Source organism: Caloenas nicobarica, chromosome 2 (assembly GCF_036013445.1).
Source record: "Caloenas nicobarica isolate bCalNic1 chromosome 2, bCalNic1.hap1, whole genome shotgun sequence".
In the NCBI taxonomy this organism is placed as follows: domain Eukaryota; kingdom Metazoa; phylum Chordata; class Aves; order Columbiformes; family Columbidae; genus Caloenas; species Caloenas nicobarica.
The window spans coordinates 72,927,733-72,946,296 of NC_088246.1; the positions used below are offsets into that span (position 1 = coordinate 72,927,733).

At 49.8% G+C, this 18,564-nt stretch overlaps 1 protein-coding gene across 3 annotated transcripts; it reads left to right on the plus strand.

Annotated features, from left to right (window-relative positions):
- The first annotated feature begins 602 nt into the window (after positions 1–602).
- Positions 603–18,070, plus strand: TFAP2A (transcription factor AP-2 alpha). Of its 3 annotated transcripts, none has more exons than XM_065627779.1 (7): positions 603–653; positions 5,279–5,713; positions 8,632–8,683; positions 10,617–10,848; positions 11,845–11,963; positions 14,301–14,442; positions 15,994–18,070. In XM_065627779.1, the coding sequence occupies exons 1-7, from the start codon at positions 603–605 to the stop codon at positions 16,280–16,282; spliced, it is 1,320 nt and encodes a 439-aa protein (XP_065483851.1). In that variant the 3' UTR covers positions 16,283–18,070. The 3 variants fall into 3 exon arrangements, with proteins under 3 accessions (XP_065483851.1, XP_065483848.1, XP_065483850.1); XM_065627776.1 differs by lacking the exon at positions 603–653 and adding an exon at positions 2,575–2,981; XM_065627778.1 differs by lacking the exon at positions 603–653 and adding an exon at positions 3,987–4,013.
- The last annotated feature ends 494 nt before the right edge of the window (positions 18,071–18,564 follow it).

Genomic DNA, 18,564 nt, shown 5'->3' on the forward strand with positions numbered 1-18,564 from the left:
CTTTTCAAATATCCACCAAAAAGGTCAAATCAAAACCAGAGGGCAACAGAAGCCTCCGCAGACAATAACCTTGTCAGAGCAAAACCCGTATCTCGCTTTGATTTCTTTAAACCTTGTTGGAGTAAAAAAAAAAAAAAAAAAAAAGAGAGGAGGAAAGGTGGTTTCATGGCTAGCCCCAAACACTGCAGATGAAGGGATGGTCGCCTTTTTGATTTCGCTGTCCACTTTCCTCCCCACCGGCAGGCAGACAGGCAGGGCCTACTGCCTCCCCGCCCCCGGGGCTTAGCGGGTTGGAGAAAGCCTCTTTTAAAAAAATTGTTTATTTTAATTTATTTATTTTGCTTGTGGGTCCTTTCTACCTGTGTCCAGCGCTGCAGGTTGTTGTGCTGGCGAGCAATTGGGCTGTTGTTGATATGCTAATGAGGCGATTAGGCTGTGGGTAAAGAGCTGGAAAAGAGAAAAGTTTCCACCATTAGAGGGAGATCTCCGAGCGCGGACGGGAGCGCTGCCGAGCCTCCGCCAGCCGCGCTCCCCACGCCGCCCCGGCACCGGCACCGTAGGGAAAGGCAGGGAGAACCAAATCCTCTCTCTCACGTCAATCCATGAAAATGCTTTGGAAACTGACGGATAATATCAAGTATGAGGAATGTGAGGTAAGCGCTTCCCCCTGCCGGGGCAAAGCCCCTGGCCTCGCAGCTGCGAGCAGGAGCCTGCAGCACCCCTCCGTCTCTCAATTTCGTTTAGGAAAACTTCTGCTCCTTCGCCAGGCTTCCTTGCGGTCCTGCAGCTGGAGAGGGGCTGGGGTCCTTCCCCCAGGAACTTCTGGGCTTGTGGAAACCCGGCTTTGTCGAAGTGTACGAGGAAAGGCAGTCAGGATCCAGCAGCAGTCTGGTCTATAGGTAGATCCTCCGTAGACAAGGCTCTGTATGATGCTACACTCATCCATATGGATGGATAGATGGATGGATGGGTGAATGAATGGACGGATGAATGAATGAATGAAAGGGCAAAGAGACAAAGGGGAGAGAATTGTTCTTACACGCCAGGTACCCGAGGCATCCCAATAAATTGGCTCAGGACCGACGATTTAATTCAGCCTTTTCGATGTGGCTGCGGGTTGAATACATGGAGCTGCGCAAATTTGCAGCGGTCAGCTACCGAACTGAAAGCACGGGTTTGGGAGTAGTGTTCCCCCAGCTTTCTAATTTTCAGGGCCATACTCCCACGGCTTTGAGTAATAATATTTTAGCGGCTTGAAAAAAATTAAAATCCCCCCAATCTGGCTTTGGAGCCGTTCAGCAAAGATTGTATGCACGCATCTCTATGTGTCTGCGTGTGAATCCATATTTTCAGAAACAGGCGAGTGTCTTTTATTCTGACAAAAAGGAGAAGAAGAGGAAAAAGAAGAGCGATGCCCAGGACTCTCGCCTAGTCTCAAACCAACGAATACTATTGTCACCCGTTTCGCAAAAGTTGCCTGTTCAGTGCCTTTAAACCGCGCAATAAAGGACTCCACTTTGCAAATGAACGCAGTTACTTGGTCGTGACCCACGCGGGAAGGTCCCCCCAGCCTCGGCGGAGCCTTACCGACATGCATGTCTGGGTCGAAGGGGAGACCACGCTCCCATCCGATCCTGCCGCTGATTTGGGCGACGCCGTAGCTTAGGAAAGGGACAGAGGACTCGCCAGATTCACCGACGACTAAATGGTTTGGTGGTTTAGTCCCGGATCGAGGAGTTTGGATTAAAGCTGTCTCCCCGTGTGGGAGCTGAGCCCTTACATGCATTCGCTGGTGGATGCTTGATTTCTGGGAATGAGGTGTCAAGGATGTTTTTGTGATTTTTTTTTTTTTTCAACCGGAAAAAAGAAATTATATATTTTATATTCCTCAGCTGGATTTCGGGAGGAAAGCGTGTCTCTCTCCCTCCATCTCCCCCCAGGATCGGTGTTCAAGTGTGCACACGCGCGAACGTGCGGATTTCACCGCAAACGGTTTTTGTTGCCTTGTGCTAATGGGACTTTGCACCGAGGTGTTACCAAACACGGAGGGAGCAGCGGCCGCTGCCCCGGAGCCCCGCTGGCTTTTGTGCGTGCATGTGCGGTTGGCTTTTCGCGATTTCCTCGGGTGCAGATGCGAGGTGACTTCTAGAGAGGATGGAAGAAGAGGGTGGCTTTACCCTGGCGGGGATTGGACCTGCCTTTAAAAGGAGAGAAAAAAAAAATAGAGAGAGAAAAGAAAGGTGGAATATAAGCCCGGCAAGCCGTGCTCAGCGCCCGGGGGGCCGGGAGCAAGCGGGCGGAGCGCGGGGCCGGGCGCCGGCGGCGCGGAGGCTGCGGCGTGGCAGCGGCGGCGGCGAGTGGAGCGGTGCCTGTTTGAGGGAGTTGTTTGGGAGTTGCACAGCCAGTCCGACGGGTTGCGCCGGAGCCCTGGCTTGTCTGGGCCGGGAGAAGCGCTCGCCTTGCCTCTTTTCCCGGCTCCCTCTCCCACCCCGCCACGTCCCTCCCGCCCTCCTTCCCTCCCTGCCTTTTCCCCCCGTCTTTTCCCGGATCCTGCGAGAGGGGGGCCGCGGGGAGCCCGGCGGATGCTCCTTGGGCTCCCCAGCCCCCCGGCCCCGGCCGCCCGCCAGACTCGGCGCTCGGCTCGAACCGAAAGAGGAGGAGGAGGAGGGCTGGCACCCAGAAGGGGAGACACCCAAAAAAACTTTCCCAGCCGGTTTCCGGGACGCGGGGCACGGAGGCGAGCCGGGTCGGCGGCGCGGGACGGCCGCCGCGGGGGCAGCGGCGCGGAGAGCCCCTCGGCGGGGCGCCGTCGAGGCATGGACGGGGCGGCAGCAGCGGGCGGCCCCGCGGAACCCACCCCGCGCAAAGGCGGCGGCAGCAGCGGCGCGGCCGAGGGCGGCAAGAGCCAGGCGGGGACCCAGGAGCCGCTCTTTTCCATGGGCTTTGAGGCCGGCTACACTCAGCAGCAGCCGCAGCCCGAGGTGCGCCCGCGCCGGACCGCGGAGCTGGGGGCAGAGGGAGGCGGCTGGAGGGGGAGGGAAGGAGGGGAAGCGAAGGGGAGGAAGGGGGGATCCCGCGCCCCCCTCGCCTCTCTTCTGCCTGTCTCTCCCACCCAGCGCACCCCGCCCCCCCCTCTTCCCCCCCCGCAACTCCCTCCTGGCTCCCACCCTCTCCTTCTCTCCGGATCTCTTTCTCTTTCACTTTTGCATGCCCTGCAACCTTTTAAAATGTTGCCCCTTTCCTGTGATTCGTCAGACGCAGCAGCATGTCCCCCCTCTCTCTCTCTCCAGCTCCCTCTCTCTCCCTTTTTGTCTCTCTCTCCCTCTCCCCCATCTCTGATTAGATACACTGATTCTTCATTCAATGGACGTCATTTAGAACTGGCTCTGCCTTGAGTTGCCTTCTCGCTTCACGCTCGATTTCCAGCCATTCTTCCCTTATTAAGTATTCGTGTAATATTAATAGTCATGAATATCTGCTATTAGGAGTCTCCAGGAAGGCAGCAGATCTGTTATTAGGAGCTCAAGTGAAGCAGCAGCTAAGTCAAAGGAGAAAAAGAAAGAGACAGAGGAAAAAAAAAAAGGATTAAGAAACAAAACCACACACGCTAAAAACAAACCAAAACAAAAAAGGAAAAAAAAAGGCGCAAAACCAAAAAAAAAAAAAAAAAGAAAAAAAAGCAACCAACTTTGCCTCCTCACACCACGCCAGGATAGAGAGCTCGCCTTGGCAACACCCGATGAAGGGCAGCAGAGATCGGTGCAAGTTCTGATGGATTATAGCGGCGCTCCCGCGGTGCAGGAGCAGCCCCGGCGCCCCGGTCCCGCCGCCCGCGCCTAGCGCCGGGCTCCGGCCGCGCTCCCTCCGCGCCCGCGCCGCACCCGCGCCCGCGGGGCTCCGCCGGGGGCTGCGCGCTCCGCCGGTCCCTTTCCTCTGCCTTTTTTTTTTTTTTCCTACTTTGACTTGTAACCCCCGAATCTTCGCAGATGTTAGTACACAGTTTTTCGGCTATGGTGAGTTGCTTCACGTTTCTCTCGGAGGGGGTTTGGTGTGTGCTGGGTGTTGCTATTGTTGTCGGCGGTGGCGGTTGGGGTTCGCACGCAGCTTTTCTGAGAGGGCTTTTTTCCTTTACTTCATTTTTATAAATTGGGTGGCTTATCTTTTTTTTTCCTTCTCTTTTTTTTTCCTTTCCTTTTTAAATTTTTTTTTGGTCTGCTTCAAGCCAACGGCAAAAGGCTTTGCTTGGACCCCACCTCTTCGATTTCTTCGTCTTGCCACCTGCAAACGGGATATTTTCAGCTTTCTCGTTTTCCTTTTTCGGGATCGTGGCTCTTCCCCTTGAATCATCCTCTTCCTCCATAAAGGCCATACCTTTTTTTCCCGGACGTACCCGTGGGTTCCTCTGCCCGGCTGCGGGAGCCGGCAAAGCCGTGCCGAAACGCCCGGGCAAATTTCGGTGCCGCTCGCCCGTCGGTGCGCGGGGATCGGGGCGGCGCTTCCCCCGCCTGCCCGGCGCATTCCTCCGCTTCCCCGGCGCCCCGGCCGCCGCCACCGCCCCCTCCGCTCCGAAATCGCCCGCTGGCGAGCTCGGCCGGGCACGGGGGCGGCTCTCTCCGTAGGTGGGGGGCCGTGGCAGTGCCTTCGCCCCGAAACATTTGTAAAACTCGCGGGTGGAACGACCGGTTTGTTCAGAATCTATTTCGGCGTCTTCTGGTAACAAAATGGCAGTGGGCTTGGATTTTCCAGGGTTTTCTTGGGATGCGTTTTCGGTAATTCCAACGACAGTATTTGCCTCGGTTCTGTCCAGGGTCAGAGGGAGGATTTTGGGTCGTGGTAGAGTTTTTATTTTAATAATGACTGCTTATGAATTATTCTTTTTATCTGGGGGAAATACCTGCTTCTGAAATGCCGGGGCGCGATCTGTTGGGAATCCACGGTATATCGCCGCAATGTTTTATTAATTATTGTGAGCAGTCCTGTTATAATTATTACTATTATTGCCGTTATCATTATTCCCGTTATTATTATTTAAAAAGAGAGACTGCTTCATAATTATATGCAAAGAGAAATCAGAGGCTGAGAAATGCCCAGGTCTGCTCTTCTCCGCCCCGGAGTGGACGAGTTGCCCATCTTTGCCCGATAGGTGAAATTCCCAAGCACATTTTAAGGAGAAACAGTTTGATTTTATCTTTGTTTTTCTTTTCTCTTCCCCTCCTTTTCCCTCCCCCTCCTCCTCCCCCCCCCCTCCCTGCTGCCCTCCCCCCCACCCCCACTTCAGGAGCGCCACGACAGTACCAGCAACGGGACAGCCCGGCTACCCCAATTGGGGACCGTGGGTCAGTCTCCCTACACCAGCGCCCCGCCGCTCTCCCACACCCCCAACGCCGACTTCCAGCCCCCCTACTTCCCCCCACCTTACCAGCCCATCTACCCCCAGTCTCAGGACCCCTACTCCCACGTGAACGACCCCTACAGCCTCAACCCCCTCCATGCCCAGCCGCAGCCCCAGCACCCAGGATGGCCAGGACAGAGGCAGAGCCAGGAGACGGGGTTGCTCCACACGCATCGGGGTTTGCCCCACCAGCTTTCGGGGCTCGACCCACGCAGGGACTACCGGCGGCACGACGACCTGCTGCACGCCCCGCACGGGCTGAGCTCCGGACTGGCCGACCTGCCCCTCCACTCCATCCCCCACGCCATCGAGGACGTGCCGGTAAGAAAAAGAAGCCGCCCCGGGGCCCGTTCGTCCCTCTACCCCATCTTCCTCCCCGCGGGAGACGAACTTCGGGAAGGGAGGCGGCCACCCCCAAAAGAAAGAGGGAGGGAAGAGGAGAACCCCCCTCCAGGGAAAGGCGAAGCCCCCACCTAGAACAATAGGTTCTCGCAGCTCGCCCCTGCAAGACACCTCCCCGCCAACGCGCCCGCTAAAATATAAATAAATCAAATTACTGTCATCGTTAACGGTATCTTTCCTTCTCAATGACAATAAGCTGTTACGATTGGAAGAATATATAATATAACCACAGGGCCGTGTATTTGGGGATTTCTCGCTGCCTTGGGAAAAACATGAGTCCGAAACGCGAAGATCTCATTAAATGTCCTCCCAGGCAAACGTAATGGGGGGAAAAAAAAGTGGGTGAAAGTGGCCTAAGAAGGAAAAATCGGTTTTCCATGATTACAGAATTGGCATATGGGATAACAACCTCCAAAGTTGTAAGAGGATATGGGCAGATCCTCTTCTCTAAAGGAATTAATTGACAAATCAGGGAAGAGGTATATTAAAATGCTGCCTTATTCTTTTAACAGCAGTGCAAAGGGATGACCTCATAAATCATTAGCTATAGGTTATCAAATTCGAGCCAGACCTGCTACACCCTATATTAAATTAAATGTTGGGAGCCTATTGGAGGATGCATTATTTGGGGGACCTAATTCTGTTATTGATAAATACAGATTTTAAAAATTATTTCTAATTAAGCATGACATTAGCACACTGGCTATTTACAAAGCAAGCCAGGGCTATTGTTTGGTTAGGAAAGTGGCATTATACAACACGATAGGTTGTGATAAAAGTTCATCTTCCTGAGTTTCTCCCTGAAAATGGAATTAGAACATGCCAGTAAATTCATTAAAGCCCACAGAGCTTGTGAAAAGGTACTGGAGCTGCACGACTTGCAGGAGGAAAGGGGAGAAAGGAACTGTGGTATCTGGATGTGATTTTTGCTCAAATGCCATCCCAAATTACAGGATCAAATATTACAACAAAATATTTGCTGACAGTTTAATGAGTACAGTTTCGTGTTGCAAGGATAATGTTCAGATGAACTTCCCTATATTTGGGGGTCATTTTGAAATCTTTTGTAAATTATACTTGGGAAAAAATAGTGAATTTATTACAGCCCTCATCTGGCTAAATTAGCCACAGAAAATTGCTAGTTATGTTTAGCAGTTTTGCAATAAACACATACGTTTCCCAAAGTGGAGGATTTACTAAGCAATTTGGATCCGTTAAAAGCAGGTCGATTCTTTAAACTTGATATAAAATAACATGGAGGCAACAGTGAGAATAAACCAATTTGTTGACTGCAAGCCCCTGATTGCTGTAGGAGGAACATGACCTAAAATGTTCTCTTGAATTCTCCCTCTCCTCAGTGGCTCTCAGTGGCAGTGGGCTGATTTGGGAAGCCTCCTCTGCAGATATTTTAAGTACAAATCTTCTGATTTGCCTTTCAAGGATCTATGAATTAATAGCATTGCTATAATTTGTGAAAACCAAATGCCATCTGGTTTAAATCCTTAAACCAGCCCAGCCATTTTTTTTCCTCTGTAAAACTGAATCAGCAGGCTTCATGAAGGAAAGCATAAAAATAAGAGGATGTATCTTTTAAGAGTATTTTGTCTAGTTGTGCGAAAAAAAAATCCTTTACAGGAATCTGAATCAGGAAAGGTAGTTTTTGGATTTTTGTGTTGCTGCAACAGTTAACCTTTAATAAAACAACCACTAAATATTTAAGAAAATCAAGTAGACGGTGAAAATTATTTAATCATAAATATCTCTGTGGGATTTTAAACTTAACAGTCCTCTCTGTATGGAATATGTGTAGAAATAACACAAATAAAAGTATTATGCCACACTACATTTACTTTATGGGTTTAGGGTGCATGCATAAAGGGATCATATTTCCCCATATAGTTAAAACACAAGAACTGCAGCAGTAGTCATTTCTGAACATTTCTCAATTTAATTATACTTAAATCCAGAAGCACTTTAGGCAAGTTACAAATGAGAGCATTGAGTATAATAAAACCTGTAATAAAGCAACTTAGTACCATCCACCCGGAATCATTGAGATCAGGCACAATTAACAGGAGCATAAATCCAAGACAGAATGGAAAATGTTAGAATCAGTATTATTGTTGGACAAAGACTAGAGAAGGAAGTAATAGTTTTTTAAATGGTAATGCCTGGGTTTTGTAACGATTGCGAAATCTTCTATCTCAGCAGCACTGGTGTTAATTTGTAAACACAGCCAGACATTATATTGCCTGTCAGTTTTTGGAATTAGAAAACATGATTTGACTTTCTAATCACGTCGTGACTCCACCGCGCGAAACCCAGCTGTAGCCGCGACCGCGGAACCTGCGAGGGGACAATAGTGGGGGAGCACGGGGTGCATGGGGCAGCCTGGGGCCACCCGCCGGGACCCCCCGGCCCCGCACCGGTCCCCTCTCCTTTGTGCTTTCCCTCTGGCGGGAGCGGCGGCGGCGAAGGGCCTGGCCGGGCCGGGGCTGCTTCCCGGGGAGGAGGGAAGGCAGCGGTGAAGGGAGACCGCAGAAGCAGGAGGCCACGCGGGTGTCTGGCTCGGCCGGGCAAACCCCGGGGGTCTGGGGGTGATTTTTTTTTTTTTTTAAATTTATTGTGGAACGAGGGATGAGTGGGGAGGGATGCAGGATTCCTCCCGACAAAGGAAATACCCCCGCAAAACCCGTCTCCCCGCCCCGCAATATCTGTTGTTTCCCTCCCCACACTGTGCCCAGTGAGGGGGACACACAACTTCTCCCGCATCCTAGCCCTCCCCGCCTCCTGTTGTGGTTGTACGTTTACATCCCTGCCTGTTTCTTTTGTTGCAGCACGTAGAAGACCCCGGTATTAACATCCCAGATCAAACTGTAATTAAGAAAGGTAAGCCGTTTCCTTGCGCATACCAAACATGTCGTTACAGGCTAGGGACTACTCGCAGGGAGGACTTACCCGGCCTGCCCCCCCGGCCCTGGGCTCCTTACTCTGGCACGTACTGTTGGCCGAAAGATTGGAGGCAGAGAAAGAAAACGGGCGATGTGGGTTCAACCCACTTCTTAAATAGGCGCGTTTGCTGGGTATTTTTAATTATTGTTGTCGTTAAAGAGGAAAAATGTTAGCACGTAATCTAGAAAATCTAAGCCGGTATTTTAGTGCATTAGCAAACAATTCGGTTTCATGGTTTGCCCCATGCATCTGGCTGAGCGGCGGGGTTTAATCGTTGTTGGTAAACTGGGCTGTGAAAGAGAAAATGTTGTTCCTCCTTCTTCGGGTTTTCTTATTTAAATCACGGCGGTGATGAGGTGGACGTTTGGTGAACAAGGGGCGAGTTTCTGGAAACTGATGTCTGCTAGTCAGGGCTGTTTGGTTTTCGTTGGCTTTGTGAGCTTGCTTTGCCTTGGTATCGATTGAATTGCTTGGAAGCTGGACCTCAAATCGTGCGCAATATTTTTAGCGTGTTTTCACTCAGGTCTCTTCTCCTGTCTTTTTTTGGACGACCGAACGGTAGGGAAAGGTGGCACAGGGCAGTTTGCAAAGGAGGCTCTCGGTGGAAAGGGATTGGTTAGTGTCTGGATCCTGTGTTGGGAGCTGCTGCTTGAGTAAAACTGGTGGGGCAGAAGCCATAGATACCTCCTGCCTGCTCTGAGGGGTGCCGTGCCTGTGCAGCCGCCTGCAATTTGGGTACTCCGGCCCCCAGCAGAGCAAGGTGCTGTACAGAGCCGCTTTCCTCTCTAACCCTAATCGCTGTACAGCCAGCGAGCTCAAAGTTTCATTTTTCCTCTCCTGTCTGTGAAGCCTTTGTCACGTCAAATTAGATGTGCAAGGGATAAATCTTAAGAGATGCTCTTTCCAAGTCGACATGATAATTGGCTCTTTTATTAGTAATCTCAAGAGTTCGTTTAACTCCTGTTGTATCTATTAGCCTTCCCAGAGCTATTAATGTCACAAGTGATCTATCCAAAACGGAGGGAGCCCCCCGCTCGGCTGGGCTGCGCCCGCGAAGAGTAGTGGGGTAGGACGGAGGAGGAAGGGAAGGCGACCGCACGCCCGCGGCCGGGACCCGAGCCCGGCAGGCACCTCATGCCAAACGGCGGCCCGGCCCGGTGCCTCCTCGCCAGCCGCCGCCGGGCAGGGGCGGCCCGCCCGGGGAGGGACCAGGCTTTATTTTGGGCAGCGACCGGCGGTGGCGGCCGGGTGCCGGCGGGGCGCGCTCCGCCGCCGGGGCACACGCGTGCCGGCTCCTCGCTGCGTGATGTTTTTTTCCACGTCGAAAGATTTGCGTTGAAGAGGCAGCGGGGCGGGCTGGCCGGCGCCGTCCGCGGGGGGGGGACCCTGCCGGTAACCCAGCGCCTATCTCTGTCCTGCGCGGCCGGCCGGTCGTGTCCCTCCCCCGGTTACCCCCTGCCCTCCGCGGGCACGGCAGCCGGCGGCACCCGTTGCGGGCCGGTCGTGCCCATGACGCCCAACACGGCCGGTACTGACGTGCTCTAACAAACAGCGATTAGCCCCCCGACGGCGCTCCGGGGCGGACAGCGCGGGGGGCCGCCGGGCTATTTTTAAGTTTCTTTGCTGCGGGTCGAGGGTTGCCCCGCTCTCCCCCTGCTTCTCCCGGCGAGCGAAGCGGTGCCCCCGCCGCAGCCCCGCCGGCCGCCCTGCCCTCACCTGCCCCCGCTTCCCCCTTGCCCCGTGGGTGGTGCGGGGCCGGGGCCGGCCGCGGCCAGCGGCTCGGGTGCCCGCCGGTGGCGGCGGCGGCTTCCCCATCCCCGGCTCCCCGCCCGCTCCTCACCCTCACCTCCCTGCTCCTCCCTCCCTGCAGGCCCCGTGTCCCTCTCCAAGTCTAACAACAACGCCGTCTCCTCCATCCCCATCAACAAGGACACGCTCTTCGGCGGGGTGGTGAACCCCAACGAGGTCTTCTGCTCGGTGCCGGGCCGCCTCTCGCTGCTCAGCTCCACCTCCAAGTACAAGGTCACGGTGGCGGAAGTGCAGAGACGCCTCTCGCCGCCCGAGTGCCTCAACGCCTCCCTGCTGGGCGGAGTGCTCCGGAGGTGAGGGGCGGGGGAACGCGAGGAGGCGGGGTGGCGGCGGCGGATAACGCCCGCTGCCGGGCCGGGCCGGGCCGGGCGGGAGAGAGAGAGGGGAGGAGGAGGAGGAGGAGGAGGAGGAGGGGGAGGGGGGATGGTGGAGGTGGGGGGGCACTCACCGCTAGGGGTCGGGGCGTGCGCGGCCGCCGGGGCAGCGCGGCGGGGGGGCGCTGTAACCATGGCAACGCGCAGCCTTGTGTGGCCCCCGCGCCCCGCTCGGGGTGCCCTGGGCCCGGTGCCCAGCACGGCCCGTGTGTGTGTCCTCCAAACCACAGTGAGGAACCCCCTCCCTCCTCAAATGCACACAGACCTCCCTCAGGAGCGGGGGGGTCACCGGCAGGTGCCTTGCTGCGGGTACGCACCCTGCTGGCCGCTGCCCTGGGCCTGTGACCTCACCCAGGCAACTACGCAGCGCCCCGTCACGGAATAACGTCCAGGATTAATTAAACCAGCTCACACTTCCACGGCCTGGCTTGGCCGAACTCTGCCAAAAAGCTGCAGATGGGCCATGTAGGGATTAGTGTGAGGGCAGCAATGCTCTGTGGTGGTAATGGGGGCTGCTGAGCTTACAAATCCATCTCCCCCATAACACCCAAGCCACTGCCTGGGGGCACAGGTGGATGCTCCCCCTGGGTCCATGGCACCTTGGGGGCTCAGGTGGCTGCCTCAGGGGTCCAGCACAGGCCATGACATGCCCTGGGCTCCCTGCCAGCCTGGGGGCTGATTTGATCCTTACTGAGGGCCCTCGTTCCCTAGACGTGGAGCCATCCAAAGCCTCATCCCTATGTCTGACACACAGCAACACCCGCTTTTCAGCCCCCACAACCATGTACCCCCCAAAACCCCTTTATACCCCTCTGTGGGAAGGCAATACATCTGGGGGGTCCATGGGCTGGAGCTGAAGCGAGAGCAGGTGCCCATTGCTGGCCCCATGTCTTAGTGCTTTTTTGTGCGGAGCAGGGCGAAGTCTAAAAATGGAGGGAGATCTCTCAGAGAGAAACTGGACAAAATAGGATTAAACCTGCCAGCTGGGAGGCGTAAAGCTGCTAACGTTACCTTGCTCACGTCGCTAGTGGAGGGTAAGTGACTCAAAGAGCTGGGCGAGCTCATTTGGAAAATGTGCCTATTGCATTTGCCTAACGGGAGAAGACTTGGTGTTGGGTTGTTTTAATGTTTTTTTTTCTTTCCCTTGAGTTGGTGCTGCTTGTTGGAAATTGGAAGTGCGTTATTTTCTGTGCCTTGGGAAAAAAAATGTTAGTTGTCTGCCTTTGGCTTTTGTTTTAACCTGAAACGGACTTAGTGAGTCCTCCAGCCTCAGCATTGCATTCCACCATTTACTTACTTTTAAATCTCTGAACTAAACATTTTCAGGGCCCCATCTTGCTCCCTCATTCAAGTGAGTAATCCTCCCTCCAGAGTAAGTGGATCTCATTGGGAGTGCATGTGGAGGATCCCTGCAAGGAGGGGCTGTGGGTTCAGACCCTTAAGAGACCCTTGATTGTCGAGTTGGAAGTTACAGGGAGCAGAGGTTCTAATGCTTCACTGCTGTCCTGCCACAGGTGGACAACCAAGCAATTTTAAATGTCAGAAACGGCAGCTTCTTTAAGTTTGCTCTCCCTCCCAGCCTGCAGCCACATAACAGTAAATCATTTAAGTTTTCTGACATCTGCATTTGAGAAATGCGTGACCATTACTTCCTGAATTAATTTGGGAATCCTTGACCTCAGCCATGAATTAATGGTGTCCTGAAAGCCTCAAAGTTGCACCACCGCCACCCCCCACTCCCTTTTGGTTCTCATTTTCAGAGCACATGTTCCCTTGGCTACATCATTCTCTACTTTGCTCTGGCCAGAAAAGGTGCAACTTAACTTTTAAAGCCTTGGGATGTCCTATGCTGTCAGAATCGGGAGGTGGGAAACTCAAGAGTTTGCAGTCATTTACTTTTGAAGCAATTGCTGTGTCAGACCACCTGGCACAAAGCAAGCCCAGGGCCTGCAAACAGATCCTCCTCCTTTCCCCTCGCTTATGGGTTCAAAAATATTTTAGACCTGTTCAGTCTGCAAAGCGCTTTTAAGCTAAGCTCAAGCTGCGCAGGTTTACCTTAAGTTTGCTTGTGTAGGAGGGGATTTGTTGCTTTGTTTTGTTGTCACTTTGCATTCTTTGAGAAATGTTTCATGTTCAAAGGGATGGGGAAAGAAGTGCTGCGCAGTGCCAGACTTCATTTTTTTTGAACGCCGGGATTAGTGGCTGCACTATATTTACATGGCGTGAAAATTACTGTGTCTCCGTGTTTTGAAAAGGCTTTGCAATCGCATCTACGGGCTGTAGTAAAAAATCACAAGGGGAAAACTTGTAAAAAGTCTAGATTTGGTAGATGCTTAACATTATTTGTGATCTTAATGAATATGGAGCAGGTTTTATGGTAATCTATTGTTCTGTTTGGCTTTCACATACAAAGGCTTTGAAAGAATGATTAAAAAAAAAAAAAACACAACAAAAAAACCCCCAAAAAACAAATAAAAAACAAAATCAGAGGCCTGATCTCCAGATAGCTTGGTGATGGTGGCTAATTTTGGGGGGATGACAGTATAAACAGTGCTGGGGCTTTGAGTCTTGTAGCGATGAGGCAGTTTCTAGAGTACTGTTATTGTTTATGATCCGCTCCATTTTATGGAAACAAGCTCACTGGACTGAGGCTTTGAAGCTCTAATTGGCGCATGCGTTCTTCCGGAGCTGGAGCTAATGGCAGGAAGCCCTGCAGTAAAAACCAACTGGTTCAGGAAATTAAAACCAAAGATTTGAAAATCAACAAAACAGACAGACTTGGTAGAATGACCCTAAAATTCTCATGGTTAATCGTTTGGGGGTGAACATATAATTATATGCGATCGAGTTAAATTTTAAACACTTAGCTGTTTAATGCATTTTATTTAGAAGAGCTCTAGGAGTAATTATGATCAATATTAATCATTGATGCATTGCAAAAGAATACAGAGAGGTGACTGAGGCAAACAAACATTTCCAGAGTAAATAGCTGTGAATAAAATGTATGTAAATGGCTGTGTATAGGTATGGATATGTAAATGTAAGCACACATTCTAGGTGGCATGGAGCCTGCCTGTCTAAAAGTATCTGATAGTTAATGTAAACTTTAAAAAATTCTTTTGCAAGATTGTCATGAAAATACACATTTGCATTGCCCTGTATTGACTGTGGCAAAGAAAACTCCTGCAAGATAAGATGCGATTAGCATTTCTTACCCTACCTTCTTCAAAGAAAATACGTCTGAGCCTTTTAGAAGAAAAGCCCAAGTAGAATGTAGTGCTTTTTTTTCCTAATGGATTTTTGCCTCTGTGCAATGTGTACTGATGAGCCGTGTGTTTCCCCCCCATCCCCACCCGTGCCTCCCTTTTCAGGAGAAGCAGTACATCTAGCTAGAGATTTTGGGTACGTTTGTGAGACAGAATTTCCTGCCAAAGCAGTAGCTGAATTTCTCAACCGACAACATTCCGATCCAAACGAGCAAGTCACAAGAAAAAACATGCTTCTAGCTACAAAGTAAGACATTTACCTTTCTGGCACGTTGTTCAGAAGCGAGGGAAGGGCGACGAACTCGGGTTTGGGGCTTTTATTTGTGTTTGTCACATAGCCAGTGGCTGATGGTTTTGCCCTCCTGCTGTAGGAGAACTCTGTAACCCACTTAGGTTTCCATCAAGTCAGTCTGTGAAAATTACATTGAAAGAGAGTCGTGAAAAATGTGGGTGGATGTTTTAGTTAAAGAAAAAGCAGTAATTCTTCAGAGCAAAACATTTTCCAGGTCTTTTCACTTTGCTTATCAATTTAGGTAGAAGGGGAAGGCTTCCCATTGACAGTAAAATAAAACTGGCACATTAAACTGATTTCAGTTCATTAAAATTGGCAATGGTGCTTTCTGCCTAAGCAGCTCGGTTACTTAGTGAATATAGGGATATTAAAAATATATTTTAAATGACAATCTGTATGCAGTTAAAATGCTAGCGGAGTTGATCGTTGGCGGGGCTGCCTAGACTTCCAGGTGGTGCGTGAAAAGAAAATGATTGTTTTGATATGTTTGCTGGAAATTAAAAGGGTTGTTTAGTAGCCCTTAATTACCAATGGAGGTGTCACCAAAGGGCACAGTGCCAGAGGGCGCACGCAGAAGATCGGAGCCGCTTTATGGCTGGAAGACATTAATGCGGGTTTTAGAATACAAACTGTTTAAACGCGCCTCTCAGCTCTCTTGCTATAAGGTGTGTTATTTCCCCGACCATTTGTGCAGTGAGTGGATGATATAACCTAACCTAACTTCTGCACCATGCCCTCGTATCCTCTCTTCCCGCCTCCCTGGAAGGAAATTTCCAGACCCCAGTTAGCGTCAGCTTTCCCCTCTGTGGCAAAGTCCCTTTGGATTTGGAGGTAGAGATGTACATATATAAATGTTTCAGAATATCCTAATTTAAAGCCTTGATTCCCCTCTCTGCCCTCGCTCTTCCTTCCTGACACACAGTCATGTTTTTGCCTTGTGAAGAAAGAGGCCCGTGCCCCTTCTCCAGTTCCAAAAGAAAAAAGGATCTTCCAAGATGTAGATAAATCCCTAAACCTCCCTTTGGGTATATGCACCCCATCTATTCCCCTCTGCCTAGCTGGGGAACTTTAAACTGCTTTTCTATGATACGTAAAATATTTTACGGTATCATCTGCTCCACAAAACGCTGCTGGGCAGGGACGTGTGTTTGTGGGGGGCTGTGCTATGGGGGTCGGTGGGGGTAGATGGGAGGTGTGTGTGCATCTGCCTGCCTGCTATTTGTCTGTGTGTTGGTTGGGGCCGGGGCATGATGTGTGTGCAAGGTGAAGGGAAGAGGTTCGTGCGTGCCAGGGAAGCATGAGAATTAGGGGGAAGGATGTGTAGAGGAGAGGGAGAGGCGAGAGAGCGCGTCTGCGCTTGTGGGCAGCAGCCCCCTTGATCCGGGGGCTTGCGTAACCTGGCAGGGAGCATGCACAGACTTTGCTGCCGCCAGTGATGGTTCATTTCTCTCCCTCTCTCTTCCACTCCCTCCCTCCCTCTGTCTCTCTGCTCCATTTGTGCTACAGACAGATCTGTAAAGAGTTCACCGACCTGCTGGCTCAGGACCGATCTCCCCTGGGGAACTCGCGGCCCAACCCCATTTTGGAGCCGGGTATCCAGAGCTGCCTGACCCACTTCAACCTCATCTCACACGGCTTTGGGAGCCCGGCGGTGTGTGCGGCCGTCACTGCCCTGCAGAACTATCTCACCGAGGCCCTCAAGGCCATGGACAAAATGTACCTCAGCAACAATCCCAACAGCCACACAGACAACAGCACCAAAAGCGGCGACAAAGAGGAAAAGCACCGAAAGTGAGGATCCCCCCAACATGCTCCTCTCCCTTCCCTCTTATAGCCCATCGATCCATTCATCTCCCTCCTCCCTCTTCCCTGCACCCAGCACCCCAGGCTACAGCAACAGAATGAGCGTCCCGCCAATCCTGTTCTCTTGACTCTGCAGGACTGCTCTGCCCTCTCCCCACACCCCTTCCCAGCATCCACGGTTCCATTCGTTCCCTTTTATACTTCCCCCCCACCTTCTCCCCACTGCCACCATCGTTTTACCCCAGTTCGGAGCCTAAGAGAACAGAACAGGGGGACGGAGCCAGCAAAGAAAAAAAAGTTCTGTCTTGAGTTTGTGAACTTTTTTTTTTAAATAAAACAAAAGGAGGGAAAAAAAACCCACAAAAAAACACAAAACAAAAAAAGGACTTTTTTTCTAAAAAAAATATATAAAAAATAAAAAAATAAACAAAAAGAAATAAATAATACTTAAAAAAATTCTATGAGCTTCACCGGACTGAATCACCACCTTCCCTTACATAAACTTCAGTTAAGATTGTAGCCATATTAAAAATGAAAAAAAAAAAAAGTGAAAAAAGTGCAACAGCAAACAAACAAAAGGCAAAAAGGACTGATGACATTTTATCAGTATTGTGAATAAACTTGAACACAAAACACAAGCAGTTCCATGTCATATCTTCAGTTGTAGAACTTTTTCCTGTCCAAGGTAAAGCGACCAACTTGAACTTTCTATTGCAACACGATTCACGGTTATTATATAAGGGAATCAGTGTTCATGTATGTATATATTTATTTATGTGTAATTTAATGGGAATTGTAAATATGGTGAGTCTGTTTTAAGCCTTTTTTTATTTATCTGGTGATCTCGTTTACCTCTTGTTTAGTGGGTTTTAAATCTTCCCCTCTTAGTTCATCATGTGGTTCATGGTACTTATTTAGATATCGGAGGTTTTTTGGGGGTTTTTCTCTGGGATTCATCATTTTTAGCCCTGTTGTAGCATGTTAAAGGCGACAATGAAGCAGCTGAACAAATAAAGAACCATGAATTTTTATATATAATTAGTATGACATTTAGTTTCTCATTGAAGATAAAATAAAGTGATGTTGGACCCTGGCAAGGTTTTTAAACATGTTAGTGGTTTTACAACCCTTATGTGTTGTGGAAAATGAAAGAAGTTATTTTCATCCACTGTCCTTCTCCTAAAAGCACCATCAGAGCAATAAATTAATATTGTCTTTTAAAACAAGATTTAGCTTTTCTTTCCTCCCCCCCGCCTTTTTTTTTGAAATTTCTCCCTTCTTTTGTTTTTATTTTTCATCTTTTTTTCTTTTTTTTTTTTTTTTTGAAGAACTTAAAACATTCGGGACCACCTGGTATCCTGTATTTCCACTGGCCATATTGGAAGCAGTTATAGTTGTATTGTATTGAGTTGTGCCGGCAGTAGTTTCCATGCCTGTCAATGTATCATAGTCCTTTGTTGCCCAGATAAATAAATATTTGATACGCTTTATGTCGATTTTTTTATTCAGTGGCTGTCTTTACCCAGGCGTATTTTTGTTCTTGGCAGTATTTTTTATTCAGTATGGTTACAGTAATTGAGTTTAACTCTCCCTTGACAATTGCTCCTTGCAATAAGCAGCTGAACCCATTGTTTCCCTCAAGTATAATAAAAACTTACTTTCAACTTGGAGTTCAGAGCAGGGTATCATTTAGATATTCCACTGAGTCTGTATTCAGACAAATGACACAATAAAGCACAATGTATTCTTTTGGATAAAAAATTGTCTGTACTACTAACAAAATGACACACTATCTTTTCTTTAACTAAAACATAATTTTATTTAAAAAATAAAGTTTTATTTTATTTATGTTGACCTCTAGGTTTTTATTTATGTTTACATATAGCGTGCAGAATTATAAACCTATAAAATTTTGTACATGTAGTTGTCCTAAAGGAGAGCAGAGATTAAACAAAACAAACCCAACAAAAACCTCATATTATCTTGAGAAGGACATTATAAAAAAATCATTACCAAGCAAATACACAAAATTAGGGGCTACGAAAAAACATTATATACTGGTGAATCAGAGCTGGGTGCTCCCTCCCCCTCACAAAAAAATAAAAGCTCCGTAGTCGATGCCAACAAAATCATCTCATGGTTATGAACTTTAGTGAAATCTTGCAGGAGACAGATTATTTCTGATTGATGGCTTGTGTTTTAGTGGAATGCACAGACTGACATTTTGAGATGGTTGTGTCAGTTTATAAGGGACTGAAATTTTTATCTTGAGAT